The 15,948-nt window shown below is 41.6% G+C and overlaps 1 protein-coding gene across 3 annotated transcripts; it reads right to left on the reverse strand.

Annotated features, from left to right (window-relative positions):
• Nucleotides 1-2,018: 2,018 nt before the first annotated feature.
• On the reverse strand, nucleotides 2,019-14,281 carry LOC141804766 (1-phosphatidylinositol 4,5-bisphosphate phosphodiesterase delta-1-like). Of its 3 annotated transcripts, none has more exons than XM_074689379.1 (15): nucleotides 12,314-12,511; nucleotides 11,867-12,055; nucleotides 10,838-11,066; nucleotides 9,968-10,097; nucleotides 9,371-9,599; nucleotides 8,350-8,551; nucleotides 6,997-7,141; nucleotides 6,751-6,903; nucleotides 6,498-6,644; nucleotides 6,252-6,411; nucleotides 5,006-5,122; nucleotides 4,722-4,900; nucleotides 4,497-4,629; nucleotides 2,915-3,064; nucleotides 2,019-2,692 (listed from the first exon to the last, which is right to left on the reverse strand). In XM_074689379.1, the coding sequence occupies exons 1-15, from the start codon at nucleotides 12,414-12,416 to the stop codon at nucleotides 2,601-2,603; spliced, it is 2,358 nt and encodes a 785-aa protein (XP_074545480.1). In that variant the 5' UTR covers nucleotides 12,417-12,511; the 3' UTR covers nucleotides 2,019-2,600. The 3 variants fall into 3 exon arrangements, with proteins under 3 accessions (XP_074545480.1, XP_074545482.1, XP_074545481.1); XM_074689381.1 differs by lacking the exon at nucleotides 12,314-12,511 and adding an exon at nucleotides 13,803-14,281 and having other exon boundaries at nucleotides 2,020-2,692; XM_074689380.1 differs by having other exon boundaries at nucleotides 2,021-2,692; nucleotides 11,897-12,055.
• Between the last annotated feature and the right edge of the window lie 1,667 nt (nucleotides 14,282-15,948).

Raw genomic sequence — 15,948 nt, forward strand, 5'->3', positions numbered from 1 at the left:
AATCAAGGTACCATACCCCCAGCTGCTCGATGCTTTAAGTTGCTTCGGACAAAAGCGTCAGCTAATTGTAGATAGCTTTAATAATGTCGTAGAACAGTCAACCAAATGAGAGATATATGGTCATCTACAACAGATTTCACAGAGATGAAAATTAGCCTTAAGGCTATCTCTGGCACTTTCAAAACAGATGCTGTGCTGAAATATCTATGAATACACACTGTCCCTTTAAATGAACACATAAATAGATAGATTTACTGTGAGGAAATCTCAGGCCATGACCAGCTGACCAAAAAGTAGTGGTCAGAGAAATTATTTACCTTTCACTTTATTTGTAATAAGATACAATTTGAAAAAATTACCCACAAAACCTCTACAGATCAGGAAATTGCGAATCTAGGATGTCAAAAAAATCGGCATGTTTTAGCCTCATGCAACTCTTTGTTGAAAATTTTCCCTATAATATGATGCAATGTAGAAAAAAAGGTTTCTCTTTCATTTTACTGAAAACGGACACTTTTTCCCCTGACTTCACATACGTCCCTGGGAAATCTTCATTAGCTGCCATTATAAGACAAGTTTTAATAAGAGTGCTAACAAAAAAAAACACTGATAAACAAAACCACCTCTGGAGAGCCGGACTGATTCTTCCTTCTGTAAAACCTCATGTACTTTAAAGTCCATCTTAGTGTTTCCATACTTTTCGTCACATCATCCAGTAACAACAGAATCTCCCCATGTCTTGACCCAAGCATGAAGTAGAATTTTATCAAATTGTCTTAAGTGAAACATATTACACATTCAAACATGAGTTTAACAATACAAGTTATCATGTGTAATTTGATAATTATATATTTGCATATAACAATAATGTGGTACTGATTTATTTTTTTCCCTGGCATGGCAGCATGTACCCTTCCACACTATGGAAATAAGATCTAAAGAAAGCTACATTTTGAAAGAGGTCCAACCTGTAACATTTTAAGTTCACTTATCCAACAAAATCAAAACATGCTCTGTTTCTCCTATGATGTCTAAACCATGCTATGGGAGTGCAGAGCAATGTGCTCATTGTGAACTTTCTTTTAACTCCTCTCCGGCCTTTAGTGAGAAACAGGCTCACCAGCTTTGGCTTGTGGCAACCTCTTGTGCAGAGTGCTGGATGGCTTTATGAAGGGCCTGTCTCAGACAGTCACAAGATTCATTTTTATGTTCAGAGGATGTACAACATATTTGTTGAAGTGTCAGATCAATGTTAGTTTCAGGTCAGTTAGTAGCCCAGTGCTGCACTATGCTCTTTGGCTAGCTATCTGGTGGGTAAAGTATAGTATTTTTTTGTGATTTTGTTTTTTTAGCTGTAAGAAACTTCTTATATCTTTAAAAAAATCTTTAAGAGCAGTAAGATTCAACACAAACAACTGGGTTGTAGGGTTAGTAAATCAAAGTTTTTGACAAAAGACCCTAAATGAAGCCCAAAGTTGCTGAGAAATGCTTTAATTCAGCGCATCACCTGCTGGTAGGTTACTAAATGCTACCTCATTCACAGAGAAAAACATGGGATCTATTGTTTATACAAAACATTTATCACACCCACACTAGATACATGATACATTCACTATTGTTACTTTAGACAAAGGCCTCCAAGCAAACAGCTAACCACTGAATGGTGCATGTACGTGCAGCAGCTCCCTGGCTGCTCTCTGATTGCTGGACTGGCACTGTGTGTACTAAGGGTGTTTCCAATCCAAAGGTCACCAGGTAATAACTGTACTCAGAGCTCAGCCCTGCACAGGTTTCCGTCTTTCCTGTTTGCATAAACAAGCACTTAATGGCCTATTGTATGCACGGTACACACTATTATAGGTAATCAAATAAATAACAGCTGTATTGTTTCACCTGATATCACAGCGAGGAAAGCCTGAGGAAAAATAAGAGAGTTTCTCACCCACGCAAATAAAAGTTTTTACACCTTCAGAATAAGAAAAAAGAAGAAGACAGTTGATGATGTTTCAAACTTTTATCTTCATCTTGATTTACAAAAAGGTAAGACGTGATGGTGATGATGTCACATAAAAAATAATCATATTCACTGACTAAACTGCTGATGATGACAGAGCACATTACTCTTCTGTTGGCTTCTGTTTCTACCCGATTCTGGAAACGGCCGTTTGGGTCAAAAGATTTAAAAAATACAAAACATTAACCGACCAGAAATGAGGGACACGGATTTTAGAACTAATGCAAACTGGACATGTTGTTAAACTTCAGCAACACTTACAAATCGTACATTTTGTTTGGAGCATTAAAAAGTATGGCATGCACAGCACCTGCACGCATACACTCACCTTTGGATGCATTTAGGTCCAGCTGCAGATGGAGAGCTTTTGTTTGTACTGACTCTACGTCCCTTGAGAGGAAAGTTTTAGAGTAGCTGCTCAAACTACTGGAGTGCAGCCAATAAGTTAATCATGAGCTAAAGCTTTGAAAGCTGCATTAAAAAAAAAGCTCAAAAAGGAGTATAAAACCAGATTGAACCAGCTTTAACATGGCTGAGTATTGGAAGTCCTTGTTTCCTGCTGCAAATCCTGACAGTCGGTGATGTCTTACTCTGCGTCCATGACCATGATGTGTACAAAGAGTCCAGCTGAGGGTAGCGGGTCTCCGTTCTTGTTGAGCAGAGGAACGTGTCTGTATCCTGTGAGGAAGCACAAAGTGGCTGCAGTCAGGGCTCAGAAGAAAGGAGAAATGAAGAGCTCTTTGTGCAGAGCATGAATCAAGTCCTCTCTGTTGGACCAGAGAAGGCATAGCTCCTATCGCTGCACATTTATGAAGTGTGAAACAACAAACCATCAGTGGTTTAAATCATGAGGTCACAGAGATTATAAAGATCTGATTATTTTACAGCTGCTGAACTCACCCATCTTTAAGCTGTTGAAGGGCAGCGTGAACTGTCCGATGAACTCATTATCAGATGTGGAGTCGTGGTCCTCAACCTCAAAACGCAAAAATGCAAGGTCTGGCACGTACACGTCAAACTGGAAGTTTTCATTCCACGATGGGTTAAAGCCTTGATCAGGGGAGCAAAAAGCATCATCAGTAACTTTATACGCCCTATGAATCATCACTGAGCTTTATAACCCTGGTTACTTAGTCATATTTTCACCTGCTTCTTCTGCCTGTGCTTCAAAAGCTAACTACATGTCCCAGAATGCACTGCAATGATCTGTGATTATTGTGTTCTTTCTTAAAGTGAAACACGACGCCTGTGTTAAAGTGCAAAAAGGCATTCCCCTTGAGGATGTTTGAGCTGATGTTAAAGCTTCTGTGAGGACAAAGCTGAACCTCAGATCTCTCCTCTTGAGCTCATGCAGTCAAGTCACCCTGCTTTCTTTCAACAGTCGTGTTGAATAAAACAAACGCTGTGCTGCTGATTGCTTCATCTGATGCTTAAATCATCCTGCAGCAGTTCAGAGATTTGGAATAAATTTATAGAAATAATCAGATTTGTTGCCAGTGATCTTGCTTGATCTTGTAGCATCAGTAGTTTTCAACGAGTGTTATTTCCAGCTAAAAAAAATCACATTATTACCACTTTACAAGGGGAATTTTTTGTATGATTCAGCTGCTTGGTAATAGCAATGTCAAGTGATGTAATTTAGGGACCAAACTATTCGCCTGACCAGTGGGTATACAGTAGCTGTTTGCTAAGCAGCAGACTATTCTAGAGACAAATCTTGAATTTCTAACTCATCACTTTGAATGCTCCAGGTGTCTTTGCTATCTGACCCAGTCACAAAACTTGCTTCTGCTCTCTGTCCCCTGAGTGCATCTTTAAATGAAGAAAACAGGTTTAGGTAGTCTGCTCTTGTAGCTTTGAATTTGCTGCAGGAGGAAATGAGTTAAAAGCAGACAGAAGGAGCAGGAGCAGGAGGAAGACTCATCAGCTTGTAGATGCTTTGACTGAGGACTTTGTTTCATGTTAATCCAGAATGTTTTGACAGATTTTAAATTATTTTGAGTTGTTTCTTGTAATTTTGCTGGAACATGCTGGTCTTGGCCATGACAGTTGTAAAAGAGATTTTTAATTTTAATGAAGTTTTCACAAAGCTTCTTCTGAAACCAATGGGCGACTTCACTGATACTGTGCATTGGCTTTGAACAGTTTTTGGTTTTACTTCTTAAATACTGACATGTACAAGAGCTCTTCATTAAAAACAAGCAGCTTAAAGCTCACTAAGATCAATGATCCTTTATATGCTGTGGCTGCATTACATACTTGTTAATAGAGATGCATTATGCTACTGCAGATTAGATTTACATAATGTTGTTCAACTTTAGCTGCAGACAAATGTCAAACAGAAACTTTGAACGAAGTAAAATAATGGGACTCATGATTGGGCAGATTTACTGAATTTTTTTTCCTAAAAGAAGTAAAATTCAGAAGTAAACAAGCCGTATATTTTAAACCCAATGAAGAATAGGTAATAAGGAACAGATACCATTGTTTTCAATAGCACAGGTCTCTTTCTCTGCAACATCAGCTGGCACTCCCAACACCTCCACTTTGACCAGTGGGTCCACGATGGAGGACTTCTTCTTGTTCACTTTGGGGAGCTGCTGGGCTGATATGACCTGATGAACAGTGGGAGGGGGCCTCATGTCAGATTATCAACTTCCTGAAAACTAGAGCAAGTGTTTTAATCTGATGTCAGTGAAACTCTCACCATGACATGTAGCGTCTTGTGCTTGAGCCAGTCTCCTCGGGTCAGAGTGATGGGGTCAAACTCTGTGTCAATGTCTCTCATGTAGGCCGGTTTCAGGATGTAGCCGCTCTTTCCATTAACCATGAATTTGCCCTGGTTCACGTCCATGTCTGAACAGTTTGTCTGGAAGTTTAAGGCCACTGAAAAGTAAAGAACAGTGGAATCAGAGAGAGGATATCTTCATCCCTCAGCAAAATGTCACAGTCTTCACTGATGCATGTCCCTCCTCTGTCAGTGTTACACACCAATCTGGCATCCAGCGTTCCACAGGGGCACGGGGTTGTAGTTGGAAGAGTCAGTCCTGGAGCCGGCCGGATAAATGCGACTCAGCTTCTCCACGTTGTGACGGATGTAGGCATTAGCTGCAGAGGAAACATCCACACACAGGAACAGTTGTGGTTTGGATCTACAAATCACTTTATCAAGTCTTTTAGTGAAATTTGTGGGTCTTTGGCTTTCCTCCCAGCCCACAAAATGTGATATTTAATGACCAAACCTGTATTTAGTAGTGCTTGTGAATGTAAAATCCTGACCTAAAACGAGCTGTTTGGATTTTGGGGAATTGCCGATGTCAGCGATTCCCTTTTCTGACCAATCAGGAGCAAGACTGACCTGATTGGTCCACCGGAGCAGATACCCATAAACCCCCTCCCCGTCCACTCCTCTTCCCACTGCTGGGGAGAAATCTCTCCAGCAGTGGGAGGAGAATGCCAAAGTTGAAGAGCCATCACTGCTCTGTTTTTGGCTGTAAACAGCCACATAATTCTATGCACAAGCTTCCCATCTCGGAAGGAGACAAGACTAAGAGGCTAGAGTTCATTTATCAAGGAAATGTGCCAGCTACACTCAGTAAAACTGTGCATGTGTGTGCTACTCACTTCACGGCCCACTGATTTTCCAACTTTGGACAGTACAACAGAGGACTAGCGAATAGACTGGTCCTGAATCCAGGTGCGTTACAAACCATCCGCCAACCAGCAGATGTAAGAGCTTTTCCTCAGTGTCCCTCCTGTCTCTGTGTTAGCTTCAGGATGCTAGCTTCAGGATGCTAGCTTTAGCTGCGGTTAGCCTGTTGTTTTAGCCTGTAATGTTATGGTAAACGAGATTTGCTGTTTTCTAAGCATTGTGCACTCGGAGCTTGTGGCGTCGCTCTCAGTGACGCGTAAGAGCGGGGCGGTATCAGCGATGGCTCATTTACATAGGAAGGTCACGGCCACTAAATCAGACCATTCTGAACAGAGGGGCTATGAGAGCCTGGAAAAAATGCTGCTGTGCTTGATTTATTGGCTATTTGGACCAAAACATGTTACTACCATTTCATGAAGACATCACTGATCCATATTAAACTGCAGAAAAGGAGCAAAATAGAGGACCTTTAAATAAAACCCAAGTTTTTTAAGTCAGAAGGAGGAGCCCAAAATGTTTGATTCAGAAACTTCCTATGGCGAAGAAAGTCTAACACCAAATCAAGGCCAAAAACTTTTTCCTCACCTGACTCCTCTGCCAGCGCCATGGCCTTCCCCTCCTTGAAAGACGACATCTCATAAAAGCTCAGGTTTTTCTTTGCGTCTTCAAAGCCGTGAAAGTGGACGCTCTTACAGTAGATCACCATGTTGGACAGTGATTTCGCCAGCTTCAGTTTCTTTTTTGTCTATGTGGTTGAAAAAAAAATTAAAACAAGTCCCCAAATAACCTCTGGAGATGCCAAAAATTTCTTAACTGGGCAGATTTATTTACCTTGCTTTGCTCTTCCTCCTTCTCTTCATCGTTCGACTCCTCCTCTTCTGTCACATCTGTGTCTTCAGCTGCTGCTTCCTCAGGAGCAAATGTGGCTTCCAGTTTGTTTAACCTTTTTCCCTTGATCAGGAACTTCCCTCTCAGCTCCTGGAGATTTGTGAGCACACACACAAAAGCAAACAGTGTCGCTGGATGAGTGCCTGGTATTTAAAGCCATCGTTCATCAAATGTTTCAACGAGAAGTGATAAACACCTCAGGAGATGGGAACTCTGTGGGCATGCCTTCACCCAGCGGGGAGGTGACGAGCGCACTGCCCAGGATGGAGCTCATGTGCTGGGCCATGACTTCCTGCTGCTCCACACTGCAGTGGTTCTCCAAGGAGAGGATCACCGGGTAATCAGACGTCTGAGGGCGAGCAAAGAGTAAAACCAATAAGTATCACAGCAAACTGTTCAAAAATCAACAGCGTAAAACTGACATCTCCACAGCTTAACACACCTTAAAGGCATACTCTTTGATGGCTTTGATGGCATCCTTGAAGAGAATCTGGGAGGTGAGCGTGTAGCCATGATAGATGACTGGCTCATCGTCTGAACCATCCCAGCAGTCCAGCTCCACACAGCGACAGCCCTTCAGCAGAGCCCTGACAGAGACACAGTTAGTGTAGGAGACTGTTGCATGAGTGCTAAGCTCTGATGGTCGACTGAACAAATCACCAGATCAGGATAATCAACGGTCAGCTTGTATTTCATCAGTCAAATATTTGAGGTTTGTTTTAGCAGCTCTTTCACACTGCAAAGCTGGAGCAATAGCTTTTACAAACTCAGGGGAAAATTCACGGTGAGTGGATTGCAGAGGCTTATATAATGAATATCTGCACATCAGCTCTCCCAGCGGTCTTCCAAAACATATCGCCTCATGTAGCTCAATGCAAACACACTCACAAAGAATTGCAGCTTTTTACAGTATGTTCATGTTTTGCGTATGATTGTCTCTGTTGCATAGAGCTGCACTGTAGGCTCCTATCCTGATGGAGCTTAAATTGATCCGAGGAGCTTGGGTAGACTCACTGAGACAGCCAGAAAGTTCATAAGCAACTCTCTGCAAATGGAAAAAAAGGCTCAACATTTGTTTAGCTGTTTGTACTGGTGTTAATGGATTAGACACTTTGTAAACGAGGTTCATTTGCAAAGATAAAGGAACAAGTGGCCTCTAGTTAATGCTTCATTTGATTATTTGAAAGCAGCACCAGCACACAGACACAGAGAATTATGTGTTCTGCAGCACAGGTGAAAGAGCATTTAACCTTTAGTGTCACAATTTATGAGTTAGAAGCATTTTTTCCTTCTCATATGCAGAGGCTGCAAGAGCTGGGTGATCCTGTCATGAATCAGGTCTAGAATCTTAAAGCTAACCTTGTGGTCATCATTCACAAAGTTTTTAACAAATTGCACCTGGTGATTACAATCTCAGTGAACATTGAATGAATTAGCGTCACTTCATTGTATCTCTTTGACTGTGACCTGTACTGAAACCTGCTTTTACTCAGAGGTGCAGGGTTTATTTCCAGCAAGGGGGTTTAATTAATCAGAGATCCACTCTAGGACCACAACACCAAGTATTTAACTGCAGTACAAGGGGTGAAGTAGATTTGAAAAACATTTTTGTGAAAACTTGAATTAAGAGGAGACACATTCATCCTCTCTGTCTGGACATGAGAGATAACCAAAGACCAAAAGTTGGATTAACGTCTGCAGACTGATGTTCTCTTATCACTGGATCACAGCTTTAGCAGCTGAACTCTGGAGCTGTAGCACTGATTGTCACGTGCTGGATGAGGGCTGGTGTTACCTGATGTACGCCTCGGTGCTGCTGGGCCCTTTGAGCTGATCCTCCATCAGGTAGGTGTTGTGTGAGGAGGAGATGAAGTAGTGGCTGAGGGGCTGGCTCATGTCCTGGTACACCTCTTTGTGATCTGGATTGAGGATCATGGCCTCAGGATGGTGCAGGTACATGAGGAAGCCATCTTTGGACAGCAGCTTGCTCTGCTTGGCTGAAAAATGAGAAGGAAAGAGAGCAGTGAGCTATTATTTATCACCTGTAGAGTTTAAGATTAACATTTCTGTTGTCTGCCTTTGAAAGATCTGAGTTCACTCACATATCACTTATTAACTAAAAGCACTAACAACTCTTAAGAGACTCAAGACGATGCACACCACTGGCGCTCAGAGGTTTATCTTTTTGGAAAATATTAATTAATAGCTCTGTTTGCTACTAAAATGTCTGTCGTAGAGCTCCAGTGTCATATTTGAATTGGAAATTGCTTTGATGACGTTTCTGTCATCAGTTAGTCATTTTCTGCTTCGGGTCTGCATATCAACTAACAGTCAGTCAAACTATTATCTTTTATTCTGCTACAGCTTCTACAAAACCAACCCGACTGATCAGGAAAATAAACTTCAAACAAAACTTTGAAGGCTTGTTTCTCAATCGTTGACAGACTCAACACAGTTTGGGCTGTCAGACCACTCAACAAACCTCAGGAGGAAAATACAGCTTCAGTCTATACCAATTTAATCCTGTTAATCTGTAGAGAAGAGCTCACATGAATATATATTGCTTTAAAAGCACGAGTTGGCTGAATGTTGTCATTCACAATCAACAAAGAATTTCTGTGTTTTTTTTACTGTGTTTGGAGGAAAAATGTATGAAAAGCAACTTTTATAGTGACTTCATTAATGACTGAAAATGATCTATAAAAGTCAGTGTGATGGCACTGAGGTTCAAAACTCTTAAATAGGCTTTATATCTTCAGGATAATAAAAAACAAAAACACATTAACACTCTGGCGCTTAGAACTTCCAATGCTCACCGTTTTCATCAGGCTCATACTTCTCGATGATGCTGTGTGCGTCGGCCAGCGTGGCCTTCTCTCTCTGCTCTTTCATCAGGAAGTCCACCAGGTTGTCAGGACTCATGTGGCCTTTTGTTTTAGCGTACTCTCCGAAAATCACGTCGATCTCCTCTCGGTGGGTCAGCAGGTCATAAAAATGTTCAATCTCCTTTCCAGACAGGTATCCAGAATTGGAGGCGTCACATTGCTGCAGGGTGGAAATCAGATGTTCTCATTTACAGATGTTTAACCAAAGCTGTGATTACGAGATATCTCATTATATCTCATTATCAAAAGATATTAGGATAAAGAAAGCCTTTATTAGCGTTGCCTGACCAACATTAAAAAGTAACTATTTACAGGTCAAACCTGGTTAAATAACACTTATACTCACACCTGACCTGAGCTCTGCTTAATTATTTATCAGCTTGAGTTTCGGTGTAATATTTCCTGACACTGAGCGCTCCTGCCAAATCACTATAAACCAAAAACCCTGGATACACATCATCTACAGACAGTACAGTGACAAATCTTTTAACATGTGGGATACTTTAAAAGCTTGGTGTGGGACGTCACCTTGAAGAGCTCCTCTGCATAATCATCATCCACCTCAATGTTGATCAGACGCAGAAAGTTCTTGAGCTCAGACTCACTCAGCTTCTCGTCATCGTTCTTGTCTGCTTTCCTCAGGCAGCTGTAGATCCAGCTGAAAAGTTTGTGATGTAAGGAGGAAAACACAAAAAATTCCTCAAAGACATCTTCATCAGGCAATAGTTTTCGAAATAAAATGCCGGCTTATTTAAATTTGAGTCTATGGTTTAACTGTGATATTTATACACAGCTCTGTGGGTTTTCAGTGAGAAACAAGAACTACTCTGCAGACTTCAACCTGTATTTACTGCGAAAAAAAAACAACAAAAGATCAGCATCACTAACTCACAGATCCACGCTACAGAGCATCTGCCTCTTGGCGCTGCACTGCATTATTATACACTCAGATGACTCTGACAGTCTCCCACATTATTCACTGCATATGGAGTCTTAGCTTTTATAATAGACTATAAAAATGTCTCTTAAAGGGACAGTGAACACCACTGTTAGAAGGAAAAAGATACGCCCCCTGTTGCGCTACATAAGCCTTTTATTGTCTCTGAATTGCATGATATAAAAATGTAATTGTGTGTCCTGTCTTAAAACTTCTGTGTGTGAAGTTGTGTGTGATGAGCTGTAAACTCTGACTTTGTAGTTCAAACTCTGCCTGTGACAGTCATGCATTAAATTAATATTTGCTTGTATTACTTTATACTGTAGAAAACCATCCTTGAAAACCAGCTTCAATCAATATATATGAAACATTTTCAAACATCCTTATTCTCTGCCTTTAATACTTTGTAATTTGTAGCCTCTTGATCTAGGACAACCCCCTGCCCATGATGTTAAGGATACTGTTCTGTCTTCTGCTGCCGGGAGAGATTGTTGATGCTGGACCTCATTTTCTCCAGACTGTTGACCCACTGCCTTGCCTCCTCCTCAGAGCTAGCGATCAGATCCAGGTTCTTGCGGCGCCCTTTAAACATGATAGAGAAGCAGCGGCCCTCCACCTGCTCCTCTGTGTTTTTCCTCAGGCCTTCCGACTGACGGCCAAGTCGCACCGCAGAGATGTCATCGAGGGAAACTGAGGACAGGAGGGGAGGTGGAAATGTTACTTCCCTCTATTATCATAGCATTGTCCAGGAAATGTGTCAAGTTCTGCTTAAATAGAGGCAGCTCTGTGTACTTTAGTTCTAGGGTAATTCTGGTGTCTTCAGGCACCAAAGACCTGCCTGCTTTGTCAACACAAACCTGCTGTTTATAGTTTACTGAAGTCACATTACAAGCTTCTAGAAAATGAATGTGACGTTTTTTAAAACAGCTGCCTGGATCCAGAGTTTAGAGTCAGTGTTCATGTTAGAGGTAATTAAACTCACTTGCAGCTTCTTGTTTTATTTTTTTCTTGAGAATTTCCCTTCTTTAAATTGGTTTCGCAAAAAGTCGATCAGACATTATTGTCTTTAAAAGTTACAAATATTGTCTGCAACTTGTTGAGAGAAAACAACAACAAAGTACTGTGTCCTCCTGTGACTCAAAAAGGACAGCACATTAAAAACACACCTTCAGACACTATGAAAAAAATCACTATCTATATAAACACACCCAGAAACCAGGTCATTGCTATCTGTAACAACCCAGGTGTGTGAGATAACACACAGGACTTTCAGACCAGTGTATTATTTTATGACTGTGGTTCACATCGATAATCCATGATGGTTTAAATGAAGGATAGAAATGGTTTTAGGTTTATGAGGTATGGAATTGGAAAAAACGTAACTATGTGAAAATGTAAAGACACACAAAGATATGATCTGAGATGTATGTCCACCACAACACCAGACAGATGTGTAAGAGTTGTTTTTTTTTCTTGCAGGTCTCACACACATGTAGCTGGGTTGCTGGGAAGGCACTCACAGGTGTGCTTTCTCCTGAAGGTTTTCTTGGACTCATGCCACACTGTCTTACAGTCTTCCTGGAGTTTGTAGAAGCGGGTCTTTTTCCAGGACGAGGAGCGGACCTTCAGGAGGTCTCCTCCCTGCAGGAGGAACTGGAGGTCCCGGTTGCCCTCCATGCCTTCAGGTTAAAGAAGAAATCAACAGATTAGACACTTATTTTCTACTTTTTACACAATCCATATGGTGAGCAAAAAGTCAGCTCTTCTTTTGACACCAGGAAACACCATGAAAAGTGGGGATGGTCCACAAAACGGACACACAAATCTTCACAGATGGTAATCCAACAAGAGTCAACGGTGTGACCACGAACATGTCTGACCCTGTCTAACCCTATGGTAACATCTGTTACAGGACGAGTAATTGCGGTGCAGCCTACCTAGGAGCTTTGCATTCCTTTCTATCACCTTCTCGCTGCCGGCACGAAGCTTTAATAATTCCTCAGACCGGCTGAGTTCAGGTTGTCTTTGCAGACAATGCATGTTGCCCTCCGAGTAACCGAGACGAGACTGGACTCACAGCCGTCAGGACCGACCACGGTGTGTGAAGGGGCGTGAGCTATCCCACTCAAAGTTCACTTCCCCCCTGTTAGCTGAGTGCCAGACACGTACAACACCTTTTTATGACTGTGAAGATGGTTCAAAGCCTTTACTCAATTCATGCTACATGTTGTCGTTTTGACCGGTATTTTTTTCAATAACACCCCTGAAAAAGGGAGTTTAAATTTTAAAAACACAGCATTCATGAGACATTGGAATTATCAGATATTTAAACTTCTCCAGGAAAAGTTCACTTGGAGTCTCCCTCAACGACATAAAAGACCAACAAAGTTTTTACAAACAACTTGTGGAGTTTGCAGGCCCAAGCATAAATAAAATATAGTGGACCACAGTAAATGCTGGCACCATGGTCAAAAACCTCACTGTAAATTGACTTATTGCAATGTGCGTCATAAAAGTTGACAGTTAGCGCTTCAGGTAGTAGTCACTTGTATTTTTCCAATATGAGTAACCTAGCTCGGTGTTCAGCTTTAAATTGTGATTGTGTCTTCGCTACAACTCATAAAGGCTATGAACACCATTACGTCGGACGAAAGATGTTGGAATTCCGAGCATCTGAGGAGCACGTGAATGCAATATAGCTTTCAGGAGACAACCGGGCTCAGGAAACCCAACCACAGGTTATCCCATGATAGAGAACTGAAACCCACTGGTTAAGCAAAAAGAAAAGAAAAAAAACGTATTTTAAAGCACTTAAATGTGTATTGGGAAACAATATTAGAGGCCATTTACAAAACGAACGAAAAATAATTTAACGTATCCTGTTTCGACATTTCTTTTGAACCTCTGTGACCCAGGGGCTCCATCTAGTGGTGACTCTGTGCTACTATTCAGTGTCGTGATTTGAATCAACTCGACCTGATCGTTTAAATTAGGCTTTAAAGTACTAGAAAACATATAGACAAACATACAAATGCTGAGAAATGCGAGCATGTTGAGCCCCATTTGAACATCAATGTTGGTTACATGGTTTATTTTTAACTTCAACCTCATTTCGAGCTGTTCGCTGTTTTGTTGTTTGGCAATAGTTGTTGCTATTTGCAGCAAGGTGAGACTAGCCTGGATGGAAGGGACCACACCTTTTGGCAGAGTAATCTAAAAATGTCTTCAGATGATCTTATCAGAAACATTTCTATCAACTAAGTACAACTTGAAGATGAAACGCACTTAAACAAAAGTTTAAGTGCTTTTCTACAAAGGAAACAAGAGTGATGGTTCCTACCAATTCTTTGATTTGTACTCATAACTTGAGCTAATTACCCAGCATAAGAAAAAAGCGTCTTGTTTAGACCTCTAGAGGTATCTTACCTGTATCTTTCGCGATCCCATTCGTGTCCATCCTGTCCTAGTGGTGAGCTATATGTTGTCTTCAAGCAGCCAAATCCTCTCTTTCCTCGTTTTACTTGGTGCACCCTTTCACCTCAGGTTGCTGCTGCTTTCCATGTGCGCAACCGTGTAAAGAGTTGGGAATGGGATTGTTGAAAAGCTATTGAGAGGAAGAACTTAACGCCTAGAGGCGGCGACACAGGTGGGTTACTCCAGTCGGTCTGATCTGTGTCAGCTCCCCTGACGGCTCTCACACCGGTTTGACAAGCCTGCCATGCAAACTGCACTGCTGATGTCACCACAGGGTAGGTTACACCTCAACACGGGCTCGTGCTGTGAAGTGTGGGGCTGTTTAACACACTGTTTAACCAAACACACAGCATTCAAAGCATGCCACAACATTGCCTGGCCTTCGTGCTCACAGCCAAGTAAAAAGTGGCTTCTTTGAAACCACTCACAATCTAAACACTCAATGGAAAAATATGTGAATAATCAGGGAGGGGACTTACATCTGAGAGGCACTTTTAAACCTCAAGACACTATAATCTGATTCTAATCTGTATGTGGAAATTTCCTCTCACCTCATGTCTAGAACTACTTCTGCCTTTGTCACTGTTTTCATGTGCACACCTGTTCCTCTTTCAAACTCAAGGCAAACATGATGAAGAAGGCTGAACAGCAGTGTTGGCTCGCTGCCCATCCACATAGTAGACATTGAGTTGGAGCATTTTGGTTCCTCTGAATGGAACAGATAAAAGTTTTTTGCTTTCCTTTTCATGTGCAGCTTAGCCTTGGCAGGATAATAGCACTGCAATCACTTGTGCGTTGGGGCTCTTGTGGCTCTCAGCACTTCCCTTTCAGGCCTGGCTTACCCTCAGCGCTCTGTCAGCATCAGGATGAGTGAGCTTTAATGCAACATCAGATAGGGGGGCTTCCGGGCAATGGTTGACCACTACCAAAACCCACGAGGGTAAGGCAAACAGACAGGAAAACACGGTGCAGTGTGGCCTGCAGATTTGTATGTTATATGCATGTAAATACAAAAGAAGCCATTTTCTTACAATCCTTAAGAAACAGACACTGCACACATTTTGATCATCAAAACATAAACTTAATCTCTGTTTGACATTTTATTGCTTCCAGCATTGTCAACTGGAAGTGCATCTGCTTCCTATCAACATGTGGCTGCAAGTACTTTGCTCAAGGGCACAAAAAGTGTCTGGTGGGACAAGAGAAAGTGTCACAGTTTCATTTATTCTGGTGTCACCCCTCTTATCACCTCAAGGCTTCTGCACAGAAACAGAAAAAGAGACAGTTTCAAGGTTTTCATTTCTTTCTTTCTTTTTTCCTTCAGCTTTGCTACCACTGTCTCATTGCTTAGATGTTTTACAGATTTGCAAAAGAGAAAAACAAAGAAGTCACTTGTTAATGTAGCTTGTCTCTTGACAAGACTACTTTTGTGAACACCGAGAGCATGAGCCATCCTCATACCAGCAGCATGGCTAAGCAAAGGCATGTGTTTTCTCCCTGAGTTAAGAGCAGTCCCTGTTCACCAAGCATTTGTGAGCACAAAAACTTGAGATTGACAAACTCTGAAAGCTACAAGTAACCTGTGACTCTGCTTAAGTCTGTGAATTTGGTTAAAGAGGGGAGGAATGCATTACATAAAACGTCTCCTCTTTCACAAACACTAAAGGGAAAACAGTAAGTGATTTTCCTCTGGCTGAAAAGTCCGTGCCTTTGCTTGGTGTCTGAGCCTGTTGAACAAGCAACAACAGGCCCTGCTGTTTCATCACATTCGCAACACTGATACCATCCATAGTTCTGCTGCTTTACCCCAAACATCCTCACGTCTCCAGGCACTGTGTCAGTGACGGAGATTATCCAATTCTCAGGTCTCAGGTCAACAAAGGATAAAGACCAAAGAAGTTTGGCTTGGGGGAGTTGTGAATACTGTATTCTGTGGATTTTTTTCATAGTGAACAGTCAATCTGCTTTTCACAAAACTTCTTGCCAAATTCCAACTTAGAAACTGAAAGATTATAACAGCTTGCCAACAAACCTTGAAAATACTGCAGACAAAACAAATGCTGAAAATAAGTATGAGCCGCTGAACAAATACTGTACC

Source organism: Halichoeres trimaculatus, unplaced genomic scaffold (genome assembly GCF_033239565.1).
Source record: "Halichoeres trimaculatus isolate MK-OKI-2021-1 unplaced genomic scaffold, fHalTri1.1 fHalTri1_scaffold_15, whole genome shotgun sequence".
Classification (NCBI taxonomy): Eukaryota; Metazoa; Chordata; class Actinopteri; order Labriformes; family Labridae; genus Halichoeres; species Halichoeres trimaculatus.